The sequence below is a fragment of the Tupaia chinensis genome, unplaced genomic scaffold (assembly GCF_000334495.1).
Source record: "Tupaia chinensis unplaced genomic scaffold, TupChi_1.0 Scaffold000206_1, whole genome shotgun sequence".
NCBI classification, from domain to species: Eukaryota; Metazoa; Chordata; class Mammalia; order Scandentia; family Tupaiidae; genus Tupaia; species Tupaia belangeri.
In genome coordinates this window covers 2,677,498-2,700,083 of record NW_006159681.1, presented here as the reverse complement: position 1 = coordinate 2,700,083, position 22,586 = coordinate 2,677,498, and the positions used below count along the sequence as shown (strand labels likewise).

The 22,586-nt window shown below is 36.7% G+C and overlaps 1 protein-coding gene across 1 annotated transcript in view; it reads left to right on the top strand.

The window, feature by feature from the left end:
• RTTN (rotatin) overlaps positions 1–22,586 on the top strand; it is a 181,333-nt gene that overhangs the window by 70,409 nt on the left and 88,338 nt on the right. Inside the window, 4 exon segments of the mRNA XM_006147227.3 lie at positions 514–753; positions 4,780–4,924; positions 12,357–12,511; positions 17,156–17,375. Of these exon segments, the coding sequence (XP_006147289.1) occupies positions 514–753; positions 4,780–4,924; positions 12,357–12,511; positions 17,156–17,375 (760 nt within the window).

Here is a 22,586-nt window from a genome sequence, read left to right as displayed (position 1 = left end):
CATGTTGGGTAAATTCTGATACAAACTAAATGATGTACAGTGATTAAGTGTAATTAAAAGTAATAAAAGGTTAAAAATGTAAGTAAAAAATGTATCACACAAATTTAAGAAAGCATTTTACTCTATGTTATTTTAGAGATTACATAATGTTTGATTAGTTAATAAGTGTAAATCACTAGGAAAAGTACCCTGGGTTAAAGTCTTAATAATAAGTATACGAGTGTTTTCACTGTGGTGATGATGACTTTGAAATACCTTATTAGTCTAATGTGTTCACCTCATCTGAATAAAAATGATGTGTCTATACAGAGGAAAAAGTCAATGAAAACGTTTGGAATCCTAGTGTATAACCCTAATATTGACATACACCAGATTTCTTTGAGCTGTCAGCCTTTAATTAAAAGGAAATAAAGATAAAACATCATCTGGAAAGGAGTTCATAATAGAAATGAATGTGGATTTTTATTTAAATGGCTTTATGTTGCTCTTTCTGCTTTCGTTTTTGTTTTCCAGATTTCTAGATACATTGAAGTTGTCCACAGAGGATATCCTTACTCTGAAGGTCACACACTCAGCCAGTGGGCTGCAGGACTGCTTCCATTCCATTGCTCAGGCTGCAGCCCACAGGGAGGTCAGGGCTGCTGTCTCCAGAATGAGTTTTTATCTTCTGAATGACAGGTTGTCTTTAAAGGGTGGCACTGGCCCATCTGGGATTACCTTGAAAGCCTTGGCTTGGCACACTGCACTCAACAGGTCAGTGTAAGCTCAAGGCTTGAAAGACTACATTGACTTGTATTTGGTTTATCCTTAAACCTTTCATGACCAGAGGATGTATTCTTACTGTTGCAATCATGAGGGAAAATGTATTGTATAGAAAGAAAAACTAGGACTTTTGCTGCCTGTAATAAATAGTAATAGCATAAGGGAATAATTTTAACTTACTTCATTTTAGAAGGATTATTAATATGTAACAATTTTATGTATTGTGTAATCTTAGAAAGTTTTATTTTATCTCACAAAAATAAACAATTAGGATAAGGCATGAACGAAGCAATCTGAATGTTTATCCCTGTCCTTGTCATAAATAAGTTGAGAAAGCAGTGGATTCATTACTAGGTTTGGTACCCCTGCCACCTGCTGTTTTATTTTGGTTTTGTTTTGTTCTTAAGTTCTCTCTCTCTTTTTTCCCCCCAAACCCTAAATTTTGCTAAGTTGATTGCCATGTGGATGTCCATTAATAATTATTGGAAAGGCTCTACCTTGTAAATTTAACGTGTATAAGTGGTAGCAGAGGGCTGCATTTGAAATAAGGCTGATGAGCAACTGCTGTGAGCAGTTTTTCATTTTAGTTTTCATGAGACTCTAGGATAAATTATGTAACTTTTGTATTAAACATGAAGCATGGAAATTTCAAAATATTTGGTCAAATGAGTTACCAAAATCTGAACTCTTTCATTTAGTTTAGCTTTAACAATTGGGGTATCTAATTAAGATTTTTCTGGTGGTTGGCTGAAATTAGTTGGTACTGCTTTGTGAGAGAGCCGATGGTTAAATTTTTAGGATATTTGCAAGTTGTTCATTAAACAGTTATTCTGAAAAGTCATGTAAACTTACAGTGAAACAAATCATATAAAAAATAAAGGTATTGAATGTGGAAAAGTCATTACTTCCTAATTGTCTTATAACATTTTACTGTTATTTATGCCGTTGAGGTTATTTATATCCACTATGCCTATTTTATGGAAAGCCCACATGATGGTGTATCTAGTGTGCATCTCTTTACAACTCCGTGCTGCACCGGTGACTTGAAATTGTCCATAGTGAGGATATTTACACTGTGGAAATTGGCACACACACAAATGAGCACCCAACTTCTCAAGTCAGTTGCTAAAAATTTATAAACACACTACTGCTTTTATATATTCTTGCCGATTGAAGCATGCATTATGTCTACAGGTTAATTTATCTGATATATTTTTGTTTTTCAAAAGAAAAGTTTAAGATAAAGTTGATACTGTGTTTTGAGATGATTGTACTGGCTTTTTTCTCTTGTGTATTTAAGCCATAGAAATAATATATAACTCCAAAGTAAAACAAAGACTTTCAAAGTGTGGAACATCGGAAGCCTGTAGAGTAGTTCAGATTGCCCAGTGGCAGGGACTGTGTGAGCATCACATTTTTATGGTAGGAGTTCCTATGGGACTTCCATAGGTGGACAGCACAGAGTATGTATAAATGTTAAGTTGATAATCAGTCAACTACAACCGCTTATGGAAGATTATTTCTCCTCAGAACTAAAGTGCCATATTCAACAAATACTAAACAGAAACCCCAAAACAACAACAAAATCTTAAATGTAAAGAAAGAACAGATGTCGGGAACCAGCAGTAAGCATAATGGCTATGTCGCTGGACTCCCCCGTAGTCGACTGCGGTTCGCATCCCGGACCCGGTGGCTTAGAACTCACGCTGGGCGCGTGTGCGTGCGTGCCCAAGATACCGAGAGGAGAATGGAGGAGAAGGGATTGTGGCGTGACCATCCCCCCTGGGGGGTGATTTCTCGCTTTCTGTCTCTATGTCTCTCTCTCTGTCTGTCTGGCAAGCGCATGCACCCTATAGCGAAAACCTCTCCAAAAAAAAAAAAAGAAAGAACAGATGTCAGGCAAAGGAATAAAGCGCTGAGTTTAAGTGTCTTTTAGGAAGTAAAAAGATAGTACATGTGGCTGTAAGGGATTTGGGGCTGGTGTAAAGTGAGGAAGCAGAAGTGCTCTTTTATTTTTATTCTGGTATTTTTTTTTTTTTTAGGTTTTTGCAATATGTCATCTTTGTTTGCCAGAGAGAGAGAGAGAGAGAGAGAGAGAGAGAGAGAGAGACAGAGAAGGGCGGAAGTGAGAAATCATCCCCTGAAGGGATAGCCATGCTGTCATCTTGTTTCCTCCATTCCCTGCTAAGGATTTTGGGCACGCCTGCACACGCCTGGTGTGTTTTCCAAGCTGCTGGGTCTGGGACTCCAACGGTTGAGTGAGCTAAATGGGATTGAGCACCTTAACCACCATGTTACCTGCTGGCCCAGAGGTGCTTTTTTAAGATTATGTGGGACATGCTGAAAGACTTCTTTCAGTCTTTATGAGTGTTAACTTTCATCTTCTTAGAATCGTTTTCATTCTTTTGGAATATTTTCCTAATCTCATTTTTTATAATCTTATACTTGCCATCTTTCTCAACTGAATGTTATTTTGGGACAGATATTTTAGATAAAGGAAATAAAAGAATAATATGGTCAAAACCAGATTACTAACAAATACAGGATAATATAGCCCTGGGGCTTTACTGCTTAGATTAGCATAGGTTAGCATGCATGCTCTAACACTTAACCTTTCTGACCATGGAAAACCTACTTAGGCATATCTCTGCCTGAGTTTTCTCCTGTGTAAAATGGAGCTGCCCACTTCATGGGGTTGCTATGAGTATTGAAAAAATACTTTTACACTTTTAGAACAGAGCCCGACAAAAGATCAAAGTTCAGGAAAAGCTGGGTATTTATGATTAGTATTACAGTTGGTCTTATCATTTTGATATAGTTGTTTTAGATTTTCATAAAATAAAAATAAATATTGTAGATAAAATTGAATCTCACTGTATCTTCCTGATTGACTTTTAAAAATAATCTTCCAAACTACCTCTCTCTCTCTCTTTCTTTTTAATTCCAGAGGGCACATGTGTGAGAGAGAAAAAAGAACCCCAAAAGGCTTAATCATGCTACAGGCCTTATTTCCTCCAATTTTCCATCCTGTCAGAATCTTGGGCATGAGCGTGGGCCTTGGGCCACTCAGGCTGGGACTCAAACCCTGGTGGACCATGTGGGATCTGGCTTCCTCTGTGTAGTTTTTAACCACTGTGCTGTGGAGTTTTTAACCACTGTGCTGTGGGGTTGGCCCTACTACACTCTCTCTTTTTATAAAAGTTCTCTTGTTGGGACCAGCCGTTGGCATATTGGCTATGTCACTGGACTCCTATGCAGTCGACCATGGTTCAAGTCCTGGACCCGGTGGCTTAAAACTCATGCCGGGCACATATGCATAGGTGCCCAAGATCTTGAAAGGAGAATGGAGGAGATGGGATTGTGGCATGGCCATCCCCCCTGGTGGGGGTGATTTCCTGCTTTCTGTCTCTTCGTCTCTCTCTGTCTTTCTGGTGAGCACATGTGCCCTATAGCAAATAAACCTCTCTAAAAAAACAAAAAAGTTTTCTTGTCTGCTAGTCTCTTCACTCTATTAAACCAGTTTTTCTTTTAAGAACTTCAGAAAATTGTTCATGTCGTTTTACTCTGAACTTACAACACTATTCCTTCCTAAGTTTGCCATCAGCGTTCTTCTTGCCTAATACAAACTGTAAAGCATCCATGCAAAATGTTTTTCTCATTTCATAAGTCTACTGTGCCTACCTGGTCAGAATTAGGTTTGAAATATTAATCTTTTGGTTAGTGAAACATGATATTTCCAACATGAAAAAGTAACTTTACCAAGACAGTATTACCAGGTTTACCTCCTTGTTATTCTTTTCACATTTTTTTCTGAATTTGGCATTTGCTTCTTATGGAACTGTCACTTCCCAGTTTTTAATTAATGAATTTATTTATTTTTGGTTGTTCCTTGCCCACATGTTTTCCCATGAAATATGTTCTCAAGAAATGGATAGTTTGCACATCTCTGTGATGAACAGTGATAACATGTGTACTCTGAAGAGCTAGAACCTGTGATTATTGTCTTCTTTGTTATAGGTTTTTACAAGTTCTTCCTGCTTGCACCGAAGATGAGAAGCTGTTGATAGATATCATACATTTTTTAAATAAGTTACTGAAAGAACAAAGAAAAAATGCATCAGTAGAACTTCTAAACTGGATTCTAGAAATACTTCTGAGACATGTAAGTGTTGTTAGAGAATTTGGATTTTAGGTTTGAGAAGTGATTTATATATAAAGAATCATTATACGATGGGAAAAAGAGACTCTTGGAATAGCATATGCTTAGCAAAGTAGTCATCATATTTAGTGAATGGCTTATAGCAACATGGCCTTTCTGATATGACTGTGACTATAGAATGAATGGGACCTTCAGACTTGGTGTTCAACCAAACCAGTTCTGTTGTGGTTGTATTTTTTTTTTTTTTAATTTTTATATAGAGATTTTTGCCTTAGGGTGCTTGCACTTACTGGAGAGAGAGAGAGAGAGAGAGATAGTGAGAGGGAAAGTGAGAGATCTCTCCCTCTGGGGGATGATCGTGCTGCAGTCCCATGTACACATATGGGCTTGGAGTGGTTTTCAGTCACCAGGTTCGGGACTAAAACCGTAGTCTGCCGTGTGAGAGTCCAGTGACAGAGCTGCTGTGCCATCTGCTGGCCCCATGCCTGTATATTTAAATGGGGATCTCACTTGGGGGGCAAGGCTTTCCAGACGGAAGGTGGACAGGAAGGTGGCAAAGCCAGATGGAAGCAGGAGGTTCTCGTGATGCTGAGGTCAGAAGGAGTGAGACAGGCCAGGGTTCATGGTCCTCCTGTGTCAGCCTCTCAAAGTCACTAGGATTACAGGCAAACATGATCTCACCTGACCTTTAGGTTGGCCTGGGAATTGAACCAGACTTCCATGTGGCCCCAGACTAAAGAAAGCACAGGGTCTTAGCAACATGCACCACATAGCTGGATCCTACTCTTAGATTTTTATTTGATTGTGTTCTAAGGAACTTGCTAAAATCCAAAGAAGCAGGCTGACTATTGTTGGACCATCTGTCTATGTATGTATTCCAAATACCATATAAATTGACTTAAGTTAGCATAGATAAACCTTTGTTCATATAATAAAGAAAGAACACATGAAAATTAGAAAAGAGAGCCTAAGCTGATACAGACCTTATAAAGTCAGTACATTCCATTAATATTAATATATTTGCAAACTTTAGAGTGATAATTCTCTATAACAAGGCAAAGTGCCTTATGTTATAAGTTAGGAATTCTAATTGACAAAAATATTTGAGTTTAAAATTTGTTTAGATGTTTATGGTTTTCCTTTATTGTAGACTGGTAAAAGCAGAGACTGTTTTCCTTTTTAGTTTGCTGTAGGGCATGTGCACTCACTGGAGAAAGACAGAGAAAGAGAGAGAGTGGAAGATCATTCCCAAGGGGGATGACTATGCTGGAATTCCTTCTTCTCTAGTCTCCTGTCTGGAGTTTGGGCATTCATGCGTGTGCAACCAGTGTGTGTGTGTGTGTGTATGTGTGTGCGTGTGTTTTAAGAGATTTTTTGTTAAGAGAGTGTGTGCACTCGCCAGAGAGATAGAGAGAGATGGAGAAAGAGAAAGTGAGACATCATCCCTCAGGGAAGATGGCCATACCACAGTCCCTTCCCCTTCATTCTCTTCTTGGTATTCTGGGCATGCATATATGTACACGTATCTGGCATGAGTTTCAAGCTCCCGGGTCTGGGACTCAAACTGCGCTTGATGGTTTGAGTCCACATGTGGGATCCAGCACCTTAACCACTACATCATCAGTGTGTTTTCAAGCCTTGTGGCCCCAAGTAGTGTGTTTTTCAAGCCATGGGGACAGGACTCAAACAACATAGTCATACATGTGGAACCCAGCTACCTGCTGGTCCAGTAGGGACTGTCTGGTTCAGAATTGCATGCCCAACACCTGCCATCGTGATAGCTCAGGCAATACCTATTTACTCAGTAATAACCATATGACATTAAGGAAGAAATGCATTAATTACAAAACAACTCAAAACCTTAGTATTATAACTCATTAAAATAATAAAATGGAAACTACAGATTGTTCAAGTTACATATGGAGTTTATTTATAGACTAAATTCCTAGAATTGTGATTGCAGATTCAAATTGCAGAGATACATATATATATATGTGTGTGTATGAGGTTTTTGGAGTTCTGTAAATAGATAACTTACTTTGTGTGAGATGGGGATCTTTTCATATTTAGGTTTTTTTTGTTTGTTTCCTTGCTAAGAATTCTCCATTGATGTCCTTGCTGGTTTTGCCCTGTAACTTGGGGCAAAACTCTCACTATTTTTAGTAACAGAGGAACTCGGTATAAATTAGAATAGCCCTTTTATCAGCGATGTGACTTCAGATATTTTTTTTTCCTTGTTTGTCATTTGTCTTCTGACTATGCTTATAGAATTTTGGACTTAATTATCTGTTTTATCTACTCCATTAGTCCCCTGGCTGTAACATTGCTTTTACTTTTCATCTTCAGTAATACATTGTGTTCCGTGCCCATTATTTCCATGTTCAACCACAGTCCTGTGTGTGTGTGTGTGTGTGTGTGTGTGTACAAAAAACCTGACCACTTTCACATTGACACGAGGCTGAATCATCTCTCCCGTGGGTTTTGTAGGCCTTCAGGCTTCCACTCATTGCCACCTGTGGTTTTCAAGACAGCTGTTAATGTGATCTTTTTACACTTAAGTCACATTATGTCATTCATCTGCTCCAATTCTCCACCAGCTTCCCCTCTTATTCAGATTAAGCCCTACACTAGTTGCTATAGCTTACAAAGCTCTGTATGAACTTGAGTCTGTTTCTGACCTCATCTCCTATAACTGCATTCAGTCTGTTTGAGCCACATAGGTCTCCTGATTTTCCATTGTTGGCATTCACATTCAGAACTACCAGAGTGCCTTTACAGTTCCTTTTTTGTTTGTATGCTTGTTTATTTAATGAGCGAGTGAGACAGAGAGAAAGGCAGGTACCTTTAACAGGGTCTCATGCCATGCTCTCCTTCTCCCCAGCCTTTCAGCTAGCCTGCCATGTGCAGATTGACCTGGGAATTGCATCCCCATGTTCCATATAGCTTCCAGCATGCCAGAGGATTGCACTGCCACTGTACTATGGTAATTGGGCATGTTTTTCAAGCTACTGGGACTAAGTCCTTTCTTGAAAATATGTGCAAATGTGCAATAATTCAATTTAGTTTGAATATAAGAATTTGTACATAGCATGTAACAAAAGAAAAATCACTGTACATGTTAAGGTATATTTACCTACATTATTTATTTATAACTAGATAGTTAAAACTGTATTTCATTTAATTTAAAAATTTTATTTACTTGGCAAATAAAAATTCTAAGTATTTATCAAGTGTGAGATGACCTTTCAGGGTAGTTGAATTTACATTTCCTGGTAGGTAGTGTTGTTGAGCAGCTTTTCATGTACATGTTGGCCATCATATGTCTTTTTGAGAAATGTCTATTCAGGTTCTTTGTCTACTTTTTGATCAGATTGTTTTCTTGCTACTGAGGTGTTTTGAGTTCCTTACAGATTTTGGATATTAACTGCTTCTTAGACACAGCTTTGTTTATCTTCTCCCATTCTATAGGTTATCTCCTCATTCTTGATTATTTCCTTTGCTTTTTAGTTTGGTGTAATCCCATTTGTCTATTTTTGCTTTTGTTTCTTGTACTTTTGTGGTTATATGCAAAAAAGTATAGTAGCCTCGACTAATGTGGGGTCTCCCCCCCTTTTTGTCCTAATAGCTTTACGAGTCTTATATTTAAGCCATAAATCCATTTTGAGTTGATTTTTAATATGTCGTCATGCTGCAAGCATTTTTCCTCCATTTCCTAGGATTTGAGGCATGCATGCACATGTGCCTAGCATGTTTTTCAAGCTCCATACTGGGATTCAAACCACAGCTGGCCATGTGGGGCCCACTCCCTCTGCACAGTGCTTAACCACTGTGCTGGACTGACACCATAGACATTGTAAATGGAATTAAAACTTGTTTTTTGTTAGTGTATAGAAATATTCCTGATATTTTGTATATTGATTTTTTTTATCCTGCATCTTTACTAAATTCATGTATTACTTCTGTCAGTTTCTTTTGGTGAAATCTTTAGGGTTTGTAATATGTAGTCATGTTTGCAAATAGGGATGATTGAACTCCTTGCTTTCCAATTTGGATACCATTTATTTCTTTCTCTTGCATATTCTTCTAAGATTTCAAATACTATATTGAATAGAATTGGTGAGGGTGGGAATCCTACTTTAATTTTAGTAGAAAAACTTTCAACTTACACTGTTTAGTATGGTATTAGCTGTGGGTTTGCATGGCTTTATTGTATTTAGGTCCTTAATTTTCTATACCTAATTTGTTGGGAGATTATGTGATGAAAGATGTTAAATATTGTCAAATGTTCTAGGCATCTATTGAGATGACCAGATGGACTTCATCTTTGATTATGTCAGTGTACCATTTATAGAATTGTGTATGTTGAAACATCCTTGTATCTCATGATAGAGTCTACTTGGTCATGGCGTGTGATGTGTGATCCTTTTACGGTGCTCTTGATTAATTAGTACTTTGTTGAGGATTTTTGTATCTATGTTCATCTGAGATACTGGTGTAATTTTCTTGTAGTATCCGTATCTGGTTTCAGTATCAGGGTAATGTAGTCATACTAATGTAAGTTTGGATGTAGTCTCTCTTGTTTTTTTGGAAGAGCTTGAGTAGGATTCTTTAAATATTTGGTAGAATTTAGCAGTAAAGCCATTGGATCCTGGACTTTTCTTTGGTGGAGGATTTCAGTACAGATTTAAACTCTTTACTTGAGACCAGCAGATGGCATAACGGCTATGTCGCTGGACTCCCATGTCGTCGACTGTGGTTCAGGTCCCGGACCTGGTGGCTTAAACTCACACTGGGCGTGTGTGCATACATGCCCAAGATCCCGAGAGGAGAATGGAGGAGAAAGGATTGCTGCGTGGCCCGCCCCCCCGGGAGTTGATTTCTCGCTTTCTGTCTCTCTGTCTGTCTATGTCTTTCTGGCAAGCACATGTGCCCTATAGCAAAAACCTTTTCAAAAGAAACAAAACAAAACAAAAAACTCTTTACTCATTACTGATTGACTCAGATTTTAGTCTTTGTAGGTTGATATGTCTAAGAATTTGTACATTTCTTCTAGTTGTCCAATTGGTTGGTGTATAATTGTTCACAGTAGTCTCTTAGGATGATTTATAGTTCTGTAATATCAGTTTTATCTCTTTTCATTTCTCATTTATTTTAGTGTTATTTTTTCTAAGTCCATCTAAGAGTTTGTTTATCTTTTCAAAAAACAAACAACTAGTTTTAACAGTCTTTTCTGTTGTTTTCCTGATCTTTATTTGTTTGAGTCTTCTCTGATCTATATTATTTCCTTCCTTTTACTTATTTTGTGCTTAGTTTCTTCTTTTTTTAGTTAATTGAGTGTAATATTGTTTGCTTGAGATGTTTCTTTTTTGATGTGGGAGTTTCTTGTTAACTTTTCTCTTATATAAGAGGCCAGCAGGTTGGCGAGGTTGTTACAGTGCTGGACTCCCAACATGGCTGACTGTGGTTTGAATCCTGGACCTGTTGAAGTGCTTTCTTGGTTTCTTTCTTTCTCTCTATCTGTTGAGCACATGTGCCATATAGCAAAACTCAATAATAAAATCCAGCAGATGGTATAGCAGATACATTGCTGGACTCCCACATGACTGACTGCAGTTTAAGTCTCGGGCCCAGTGACTTCAAAATCCTGCAAGGCACATGTGTGTGTGCCCAGGATCCCAGGGGAAGAATGGAGGATAAAGGATTGTGGCATGGCCATCCTCCCTGGGGAGTGATTTCTGCCTTTTCCTCTTACTATCTTCATCTTTCTTTCTCTCTGGCTAATGCATGCACCCTGAGGCAAAGACATCTTAAAAATACAAATAAGTAAATAAATAAAATAGTTAGCCACCACAACAAAAACTGCTGTAGTTGTAGTTGGTGCCAGCTGGTGGCATGGTGGTAACAGTGCTGGACTCCCACATGGCAGAGTGTGGTTTGAGTCCCAGACTGGTGACTTGATTATTGCCGGATGTGTATGTGTTTTAATCAAACCATTCACAATAAACATGTTGTACTTTAGGAATTTCTTGTATAACTAATCTGTATTTAACATAATATTTTTCTGATATATAAAATAATCTGGAAATGTTGAATTTGAATACTTTTCTTTTCAGAATGAATATATGAGGGGTAGTCATGAAAGTGGGGTTGTGTTCTCCCTCCCCACCCCTTTGGTGAGGCTATTCCGAACTACTCAGTGTCTGTGTCTTTCTTGGCTGACTTTTACATACGAGGCTCAGGACCACTCAGCGTTCACTGAGGGCATCTTTTGGGCATTGGTGCTGATGGATGTAAAGTTGGATGTGATGAGTGGCAACAGTGAGTGCATAAAGAAAACGAGCCATCATCACAGAGATTGTTGCCTTTTAGAGGTCAGCAGTGACAAAATAACGGCCTACACAGTCGCTTTACAATTAGGGTTGAATACTCATGTCTAAAGACAAAAACTTGTATGATTAAGCTCTTGAAGTCAGTGGACATGAGTAGAGACCTCTATGCTACTATTTCACTTGAGGAATGATCATCCCTCCTGCGTTTGAGAAATGATGTTGCTGAGGTTCCTTGACTCTTAATGTTAACACGTAAATCAAAGGTATAAAGTGGAAACATCTCAGAAATCTGTCAGCAGAAACAAATTATAAACAGGATGAGATTGTTCAGAAGAATTTTTATTTTAGGTGCACATATATGATGCCCATATATTCATATATGAATGCATTCTGATAGTAAAATTATTTTACCAAGATGGGAGTTGGACCTTGGTATGAGCAACTTGTTCATTTTGTCAGTATTTGTGGGAGTCAGAGGGCAATGCATGTCAAAAGTACTGAAATATTACAGTGCTTTGATTTAGTCATTTCATTGCTTAGAATTTGTACACAGGGCGTAATCGGGGTTGAGCACACTGTTAATCATAGCTCATCAAAATGGTAAGTGATTATCCCACATTTGGAGTGGTATATTCTTATGGTTAAAAAATAATTAGATATGGATTTTTTTAAAAGACATCTAATAACATTAAGATGAAAAAAATAATTACAGTGGTGGATTTTTTCACTTGATCTCAGATTGGTTAAAAACTCTGGATTATAATCCTGTTTATGTTCATACAGAAACAAGAAGGAGAGTATCAATATGTAATAGTGGCAGTCACTGTGAAGTGAGATTTTGTGTGGTTGTGCTTTACTCACTGTGTTCCTGTCTGTTCTCCTCAGTTTAGAAATGGTTTTCTTTAGTTCAGGTAACGTATTAAGCATTTTTTTGAGTTTAGAACATCTCCAGTAAAGCAGTAAAGGCCCACACCCACTAGCTAGGTAATGAAACTCAATGTAGAAAACAGATCGCAATAAGAACCTACATATAGGAAACAACATACAGCTCAATTTGAAAGTAAATTTCCTTTGTTTTTTTTTTTCTTTTACAAATTTTATTATAGAGTCCAAACCCACTATTAGATCTGCTGGTTCTAACAGAGTCACAAGCACGAGAAGAAGCAGATGACATCCGGACTGCTGTCAGACAACAACTTCAGAAAGAGCTGATCGCTCTCTTCAATACCTTGCTGCTCAGCTTCGAGGCGGTTACTGATAGGTACTGTTTGTAATGGTGAAGGTCTAGGTACATTTATAGAGAACGTAGTTTTCCTTTGATTTCCAGACTTTTATTTTTTCCTTCTTTCAAGTAAAGAGATGAAATACTTAAGTAATAATTTTTTTTGTGGTGATGTGTTTGCTTTTGTTTCGGTTGAATCTCTGATACAGCCCGATTGTACCTTTTCAATCTCTTTCACTACACACTCACACTTATGTAGAACTATGTGTGCACACAGAGTTTTGTTTTGTAGGTTTTAGTTCTTAATCTTGTCTTAATTCTCTCTGCATCTACCAGAGTAGTTACAACTATCCTATGAGTTTATGACTGTTTTTAGACTGATGATTTCAAATGCCTATCTTCAATTTTTGAATTCATTTTTAAAAATATAAAGATTAAGATAAAAGTCACTATTTCGACAATTTTGAAGTGTGCACGTGAGTTGTTTTCAGTATATTTGTAATGTTGTGCATCTGTCGCCATTATCTGATTGTGTTACATTTTCACTTCCTGTGTCCCAGCAGTCCCTCCTCATTCATCCTTTCCTGTAGCCCTTCCTTCCTAATTTGCTTTGACTCTCTTGATAAGTCAATTTTTCACATAAATGGAGTCAACTAATCTGTGGTCTTTCATGTCTAATTTCTTTTACTTAGCATATTTTCAGAGACTATGTAGTAGCAGATACCAATATTTTTTCTTTTTCTTTTTCTTTTTTTTTGAGAAGTTTCTGCTATAGGGTGTGTGCGCTCACCAGAGAGAAAGAAAATGAAAAATCACCACGCCTCAGGGGAGATGGCCATACCACAATCCCTTCTCCTCCATTTTCCTCTCGGGATCTTGAGCATGCACACACATGTGCTTGGCATGAATTTAAGCCAGGTCCAGGACTCAAACTGTGGTCGACTACATGGGAGTCCAGCGACATAACCATTACACCAACTTCTGGTCCCACCAATACTTTTTTCTATGACTAAATAATATTTTGTATATTCCTGCTTTCTATAGGCCTATTCAGAATTTGTTTCTTATATTTATCTTTGGCAGTTTGCAACATTCTAGGAATTTGTTATTTAATCTAGGTTATCTGATTTGTTGGTGTATGATTGCTCATAGCATTTTTTTTCCCTGTAAGGTTAGTTGTGTTATCCCCATTTTTATTTATTATTGAGTCTTCTCTTTTTTTCTTTGTCAGTGTAGCTAAAGTTTTGTCAATTTTGTTAATCTTTTAAAGAACTAACTTCTGTTTTTGTTGATTTTGCTCTTTTCTCTTTTCTATTTCTGCCGTAGCCTTTAGTATTTCCTTCCTTTTGCTACTTTTGTTTAGTTTGCCCTTCTTTTCTAGATCCTTAAGATGTAGAAATAGAAATATTTTAAATCTTTCTTCTTGATGTTAGTCTTTTTCTGTGAAAATTGAATATCTCATATTTAATAGCTCTTTTATGAAGTGTTTGAAATTCAACCACAAATGAAGAGACTTGTGAAGAAGCAGAGAAATGTCTCTCATAATTAAGAGGGAAAAGTAATTAGAAACAGATCCATAGATATCTAATATAATAACTTTAAAGTTACCATTGTTAGTGATGAACTATTTTAAAAAATACATATAATAAAGATGAGATGAAAAGATGGTAATCTAAGGTAAATTCATGGACTTAAATAGCAGTCTAGGTACAGTAGAAGAGAGGATTAGTCAATTTAGAATGCAAGTTAATAGAAAATTTCGAAGCTAAAGCACAGGGGTGGGGAATAGTATTTACTAGAAAAGATGCACATAGAAACATTTCCAAGGTGCTGACAAGGTTTTATATTTTGTTAGGGTTGGTGACTGTATAATTATATATGTATGTAAACCATCATGTAATGGTATATGTCAGGTTATGAATTTTAATCCATGAAAATTATACCTCAATAAAGTACTCAAGAAAACACACTATGAACCCAAAGATGGTATAGTTTATGTAGTTGGACTCATGGTTTTTGAACTTGAAAGGTACATAAGAATCTTCTTAGCAGTTTTTATTTTCTTTTGAGAGATTTTTGATATATAGGCATGTGTTCTCACCAGTGAGACAAAGAGAGAGAGCCAGAATATGAGAAATCACCCCCCAAGGAGGATGGCCACACCGCAGTTCCTTCTCCTCCATTCTCCTCCTGGGATTTCAGACACGCACACACAGGTGACCAATGTGAGTTTTAAGCTGCTAGGTCCAGTATTCCAACTGCAGACGAGTATGTGCGAGTCCAGCGATGTACAGCTTGCTAAAATACTATCAAAAATACTATCATCAGTTGCTCAGAATTCTGCATATTAAGTAAGCACTTCAGGTGATTCTGTGGCCAATAGTTCTTAAATTAGACTTTGGAGAAAAATGATGTAAACTGGTCTGTAGGTGAGTTGTGATGCTGAACAGAGGAGTATGTGAGATAGCTTTTAGGTGTGTGAGTCACGGTCAAGAGCAAGTGAGGTTCTTGTTAGTTCTAGCATAGGAGATGCTTACACATGCTTGCAATTAGGAATGTGTCCATTGTAAGGGAAATTCGGAGGGAGAAGAGAGATGGAGAGGGAGGAGGAAAGGGAAGTAGGTAAGTAAAGAGAGAAGAGATAGTGAGGGGAAGAGGAGAGGCCTTCCTGGGAAGAGAGGCAGAGTTGAATCAGCAGGGCATTGGGAAAGAACATGGGGTACAGAGGGAAATACAGGATAACTAGGTAAGTCTGTAGGTATGGGAGAAGGACATCGAAGGAGTTAACTTCTGACAGTTCTGTTTTTCTTTAAGACATAAAAAGAGGGGTACTGCATAGGGATAAGATGAGCTGGTCATGGACTTTGGGGAAGGCTTGGTTTCTGGTCTCCACCCGGAGAGGAAACTGATGGGAGATGTGGAGGTCAGGCAGTTGCAGTAGTACCAGTCCCTTTGACTATATTAATTTTCTTGGGTTTTTTTTTTTTTTCTTAATATTGTTTCCCTCTGAAATGATTAGGTAAGAGGAGCAGAAAATGAGAATGACTTGTATATTAATAAAGTACAATAATTACAATTATAATGAATGTGTGTAAAAGACAGAAACATTTTTGGGACCAGCAGTTGGCATAATGGCTATGTCACTGGACTCCCATGTAGTCTACCGTGGTACAAGTCCTAGACCCCGTGGCTTAACTCATGCTGGGTGCGTATGCGTGCGTGCCCAAGATCCTAAGAAGACAATGGAGGAGAAGGGATTGTGGTGTGGCCATCCCCACTGGAGGGTGATTTCTTGCTTACTCTCTCTCTCTCTCTCTCTCTCTCTGTCTTTCTGGCAAATGCACGTGCCCTATAGCAAAAACCTCTCTCTCAAAAAAAAAGAAAAGACAGAAACATTTTTAATATGATTAATTAGACTAATTTCTTATTGACCTCTGAGGACATGGATATGTGTGTGTGTGTGTGTGTGTGTGACTTAGTCATGTATATCTCTAATACTGGGTTGACTAATCAATAACTTAGTCAACAGTTGTTAATTTGGATTCTAAAGACCTGAAAAATGGAAGAAATTTGACATTTTATTTATAGATTTATTCTACAAGGACATTATTTCTTCCAGGATGTACATCTTTTTTCTTTTTTTTCTTCTTTGGAGAGGTTTTCGGTATAGGGCGCGTGCACTTGCCAGACAGACAGAGACAGAAAGCGAGAAATCACCCCCCAGGAGGGATGGCCACGCCGCAATTCCTTCTCCTCCATTCTTCTCTCAGGATCTTGGGCACGCACGCACACACGCCCAGTATGAGTTTTAAGCCACTGGGTCCGGGATGCGAACCGCAGTCTTCCACATGGGAGTCCAGTGACATAGCCATCACACTAACTGCAGGTCCTGGGGATGTACATCTTTTAATCCATGTCTAGCTATGTACTTTTAGGAATTTTGTTTTTCCAAAAGAAGAAAGTATTCTCTTGATCATTCTGTTCCTGACAGTTTTGTTAAATTATGTATCAATTGAAATCTTACTTTTCTTTTTTTAGTTTTCTAGAGAAAACCAGTATTTTATTTATTTATTTATTTTTGAGAGGTTTTTTTTTTTTTGCTATTAGGGCTTATGAACTTGCCAGAGAGACAGAAAGCGAGAAATCGTCCCCTGGTGGGGATGGCCATGTCACATCCCTTCCACTCCATTCTCGTCTCACACACATGCACCTGGTGTGAGTTTCAAGTTGCTGGGTCTGAGACTTGAACCTCAGTCAATCATGTGGGAATCTAGCACCTTAACCATTATGCCACCTGCTGGCTGGGGAAAAGCAGTATGTTTTAGCTAATTAAAATTAATTTTTTTTCAAGACATGAAATGATTTAAAGTGTAGCTTTCATGTATGTAGATTAAAGTATACATTTACGTTTTTATTCCAACTTACTTTATTATTGGGTGACAACACCAATATTCATCTACTTTTCAGTGTAGTTGTCATGTGTGTTACACATCCTGTTCGCTAGTTGGTATTATAAACTGTGTTTTCTTTCAAAACTCTTGTTTTGAGGAGGGGATATTTCTGCTGTTTTTGTCTGTTCATACTTTGCTAATACAGCAAGCCCTCCACGACCAGTAAGATAGCTTGGAAAGCCCCTGGCCCTTCCCTCACGGTTGATTTTTGTTCTCCCTTTTACATCCATAGGAAATGCTCAGAACTTATTTACGTTTTTCAAACGCAGCTGGCTCTGAAACTGCTGCAGTGCCTGAGAGTCACAGATGCCCCTCATTTCTATGGCCTGCCTTCCCTGGAGCGGACCTTACGAGGGATGGCTCACCTCACCGCGCTCCCGGGCTGGAGCTCACATTCCCCTCTCACAGAGCCGCTTGAGATTTGTGTGAAGTACTTGTCTGGTCTCCTGGAGGTGAGTAAGAATGCCAACACCCCCCAAGTAGTAATATACATTTAAGTATATTATATATTCTTATATTTAATGTAAGTTATTACATATTATTTATATAGCTCATAGTCATGGTTAAATGTTTTAATGATTTTTATTAATGAATTTTTTTTTGTAAGATCACTTTTATAAATAGTCTTATTTTCAGGAAAAGTACCTAATGAAATCCCTTCATTCGCACAATTTGTTTATCCATATATTTTGTTTAACGGTTTTAATTTTGCAATACAACATATATACTGAAAAGAACCATAGATAATCCATAGCTTAATGAATGATCACACAGTGAACAACCATGTTATTACCCTTAGATCCAAATATCAAACATAGCCACACCCTAGAAGGATCATCCTATCCCTTTTTGATCTCTACTTTTCCAAAAGGTAGTTATTTCTAAGTGCCAGTTTCTTTGTATTTCATAATGGTTACTCCTTAAGCATATGTCTATGAATACAATAGTTTATAACTGAAAAGATTTACACAAACAGAATCCTTTATCTAGCTGCTTTCTTTCAACATTACACTTAGTCTCCTTACTACTTGTGTTGTCTCTAGGTGGAGTTAGTTTAATTTCCTTTTTGTGTAGTACTCTCTACGATAGCACTGAAGAACCTTGGATTATCCTGTTTTCCTCCCCCTGTTTAGGGCGATTTTGGATACCGCTACTCTGATCATTCTTGTCTTTTGGTAAAAATGAGTATATTATATCATTTATGAAATTTTATTTTCTAACTGTTGTCAATATATGAGAATGCACTCATATACTATATTGACCATCTACCCGATGATTCTGGTTTTCAACCTCAAAGCAAGGGCCTTTAATTTTTAGTGTGATTGTTGTAGTTTTTTGTCAGTTAATTAAAGGAGAATCAAATCAAGAAAATTTTGTTCTGCTCTGCTAAGAGCTTTGCTTTTTAAATCATAAATATATATTGTATTTCTTGTATCTCTTAAAATTATATTGTCTTTCTCCTACTCTTTTAGGGTGGTGAATTACACTGATTGACTTTTACAATGATAAACAGTCTTGTTTCTGGAAACGCTTCACCTACATCCTGATGTATTTTTTTCAGACATTAATGGATTTAGTTTCTTAATATTTTTAGAATGATTTCACTTGTTTCCTCATGTAAAAATGTTTTTAAAATGATCAAAAATATCTTTTTTCTCCTAAAGATTTTATCGCTTTAATATCAAAATCATTTCATCTACGTATAGATAGGTATTAAATTTTCATTTTTTCTTTAAATAACTTTCTCTTTTTTTCTTTTTGGAATAGTTTATGTGAATTAGTGTTACTTTGCCCTTAAATATTTGGTAGACTTCGATGGTAAAGTAATCTAGGTCTTAATTTTTGTACTTAGGAAAATTATAAACTATGAATTGAAATTTTTAATAGATCTAGAATTATTTAGACATTCTATGTTTTTGTGTCAGTCTTAGAAAATTACGTTTTTCTAGACTTTAAACGTTTATGCAAATTTTCAAAATCATTACTGTCAAGTTGTTCATTAAGTTCCCCCCCCCCAATTGACAGAGGACTTGTGTACGCAACAGGAGAGACAGAGAGAGAGAGAGAAAAAGCACTCTCTGAATGGGGTATGATTGTGCTGCAATCTTTTTTTCTCCACCCTGTTAAAATTTTAGGCACACAGCATGTAAGCCTGGCTATTTTTTTCAAACTTCCAGGGCCAGGATTCAAACCACCATGTTGGATCTGGCTCCCTTAACTGCTGAACTATAAGCCACCCCAAATCTTATTTTTAAATGTCCGTCAAATATGTAATGGCAAAAAGAATAATAAATGTCTCACATAAAAGAAGACTTCAGACATTGGTTGAACCTTTACCTTTGTTGACCATTCTTTAAATGATCAGCAATATATATATATATTTTTTTTTTGAGAGTTTTTTTTCTATAGGGTGCGTGCACTCATCAGAAAGAGACAGACAGAGAGACAGAAAGCAAGAAATCATCCCCCAGGGAGGATGGCCATGCCACAATTCCTTCTCCTCCGTTCTCCTCTCGGGATCTTGGGCATGCATGCACATGCGCCCAGCATGAGTTTAAGCTGCTGGGTCCGGGACTTGAACCGTGGTCAACTACATGGGAGTCCAGTGACATAGCCATTACGCTAACTGCTGGTCCCAGGAGAATTCTCTTTTACCCAAAGGATAGAAAAACCCTCAGTTGGAAAAACACATGTACATCCGTGTTTATTGCAGCATTATTTACAATGGCTAGGACTTGGAATCAACTCAAATGTCCAAAAATAGATGAGAGGATTGAAAAAATGTGGCGTATGTACTCTATGGGATACTACTGAGCTATGAGAAAAAATGAGACCCTGACATTTGATGCAGAGTGGATGGATATGGAAGACTTAATGCTAAGCAAAGCAGCCCAGACTATGAAAGACAGACTCTGTGTGTCCCCACTCAATATATACCAGCTGTCTGCGCTCTATAGCAGAAAACGGAAGTGTGGAAGGTTTAGTAGGGCAATGGTAGGCAATAGAGATAGTAAGGATAGGGTTAATATGGGATTGGGTAATAGAGGGACAGAAGGGAATGGAGAAAAAAGAAATATGTTTAATTGACATAAAAATGAAAAGTTATTTGCTGATTATTATGTAGATGGTTTGTCTTGACATACGCACCGTATTTGTGCTGGAAAAAGCAATATTTTACCCTATAAAGATATATATATTGATTAAGTATAAATTAAAAAATAAAATTTAATAGAAATTGGTAGGCCCTTTAATAAAATAAGTTTTTCTTTAATAATGTAAATATTGAAAAAGGATAAAATATTTGTATATGGTTATTTATCCCATACTACAAAGTAGTCATGGTCATAAATGTATGAATTTAAAAACATGTATGTTAAGGAATTAACTATATATTATGGTTAATTAAAAATAAATCAGCTCCTCTAATGTACTTAAAATACAATTCAACCTATAGGTACTTATAAGATTATTTGTAATGTGATTTATAAACACCCCATTTAAAAATCTTTTCTGGAACACTCTTCTATCAATGGAACTTTATCTGTTTCAGATCAGGGACAGAGAGGACCTGCCATAGCAATTATTAAAGGAGGTGCTAGGTGTTACTTTTATTATATTTGGAAACTATCATAAATTCCTTGATTTTAGAAAGACTTCAACTTACACCTAATTTTCAAATACCAGAAATTAAATGAGCTTTTTATGATATTGGAGAAAAAAAGGGTTCAATCCTCGGTAGAAATTCAAGGTAAAAAGGCAATAATCTCATCCTAAGATTAATTATCTTTGAGGTAATAAAACCCAGAAACATTTTATTAGCTAGGAAATAAGTGAAAAGCACAGTTCCTTTTTATAATGTTTTACAGTTATGAAAACCTTGATTAAGAGATCTTGCTTTGGTATAAACAGAAGGGTTTTCTCATGCTTCATAAAACATCTGGTGAAGAAAATTTTTATGTCTTTATAACTCAAAGAAATCTGACACTTTTGTTAGAAATTGTAGCATCGTCACATTTAATCTTCAACTTATTTTATCAGTTAGGTGAACAGATCTCTTTATTGTACTACTGACTAAATTCATCCTTTTAAGAATAAAGTAAAGCTTATAGGAATGGACATCAAAACAAAGTCATTGTTGGTCCAAATTATTTGCTTTGTATTTTCTCAGTAATTATTGTTGACTCCTTTTTAGATGAGAGCTATATTTCTAATATCAGATCACTCTTTTTCTTCACAGTGAAACTCAAATATGAGTAATTTACCTTTTGTAAATGTGAAATGAGACTTTTTAATTAAACATGATTAATTAGGATAGAGGAATAAGCTATAGTTGCATCCTTAAATTGGATACATGATGTATAAGAGGATCTTCAAAAGTGTATGGAAAGTACATATGATCAAAACTATATATGGATTTCAAATTATTTTTGCCTCAAAATAAACTAATACTTTAATTCCACTTCTTCACAAGTGTTTGGAAGTTACCTTGCGTAATTCTAGTGATCTAACTAAAAGGTCAAGCTGAAAGAAGGTAATACCAAAGAACTGACATTTTACTTATAAACCAGAAATAAAATGATATAATTGTTAGATATCTCCCACGGTGGCTTAGAGGAACATGATAAAGACTTGATCATTCAAATATATTTAATATGGTCATTTATTTATATTAAAATATGCATTTACTTGAAGTAACATTTTAAATGCTTAATTATAAAAAATTTAAAACACACACATATAGAAAAAAATAGAATAGCTGTCAATCCTCAGTTTTTCACATCTGACCAACTTTGTTATATTTTTCAGGTATTGTTTTAAGTTACTTGTTTTGTAAAAATTCTTTGGGTTAGCATCTCCGAAATTAGGTACAAATAAATTGTTTTTATTAACATGACTTATGCTGTCTTTCTAAAACTTTTTTTAGATTTATTTATTAGGAGAGAGGATTGTCCCAGCTAGTGAGGACTGGCTGCAGGAATATACCACGGTGCCTGTCCTGTTTCGGTCAGGCAAGGAACTGACCCTGAGCCTCCCATGGGTCTCCGCCCCCAAGAAGCAGTGTGTTAGCAGTGTGCCACCACATCTGAGCCCATGGTGGTTTTTTTATACATACAATATGCTCTTATGAATGAATTGGAAAAGAAAAGTTGACTGAGACATTTAAATGGCTTGCACTGAAGGATGGTTACATCTGTGATTAATGAAAGTGCTAAGACTTGGGTGGATGAATTGAAATACTTTCTTTTGTGTTAGTGCAGATAACAAGCAGTTTTAACTTGTAACAATTTTTTTTCAACATTTATTGGCACCTAGAAATAGTTCACATTCTTTTTTATTAAACTTCTGTGAATTATAGATAATCTTTTGTCCTTTTGCATTTCTATAAAAAACATTTTTTAAGTGTTGAAAAGCTATAAAGGTTCTATTACTCAATCAGTTAACAGATGTTTACCAAACCTCCATTTGGGTGACAACATATGATTTATATAGAAATGGTCCAAAAGAATATGTAACACATTTTAAAAGACTAGATAGGGTGGAAGGGGGCCAGCAGGTGGGGTGGTGGTTAAGGCATTGGACACTCCCACATGGCTGACTACAGTTCGAGTCCTGGACCTAGTGGCTTTCTTTTTCCCCTTTCCTACCTCCCTCTCTGTTTTCTC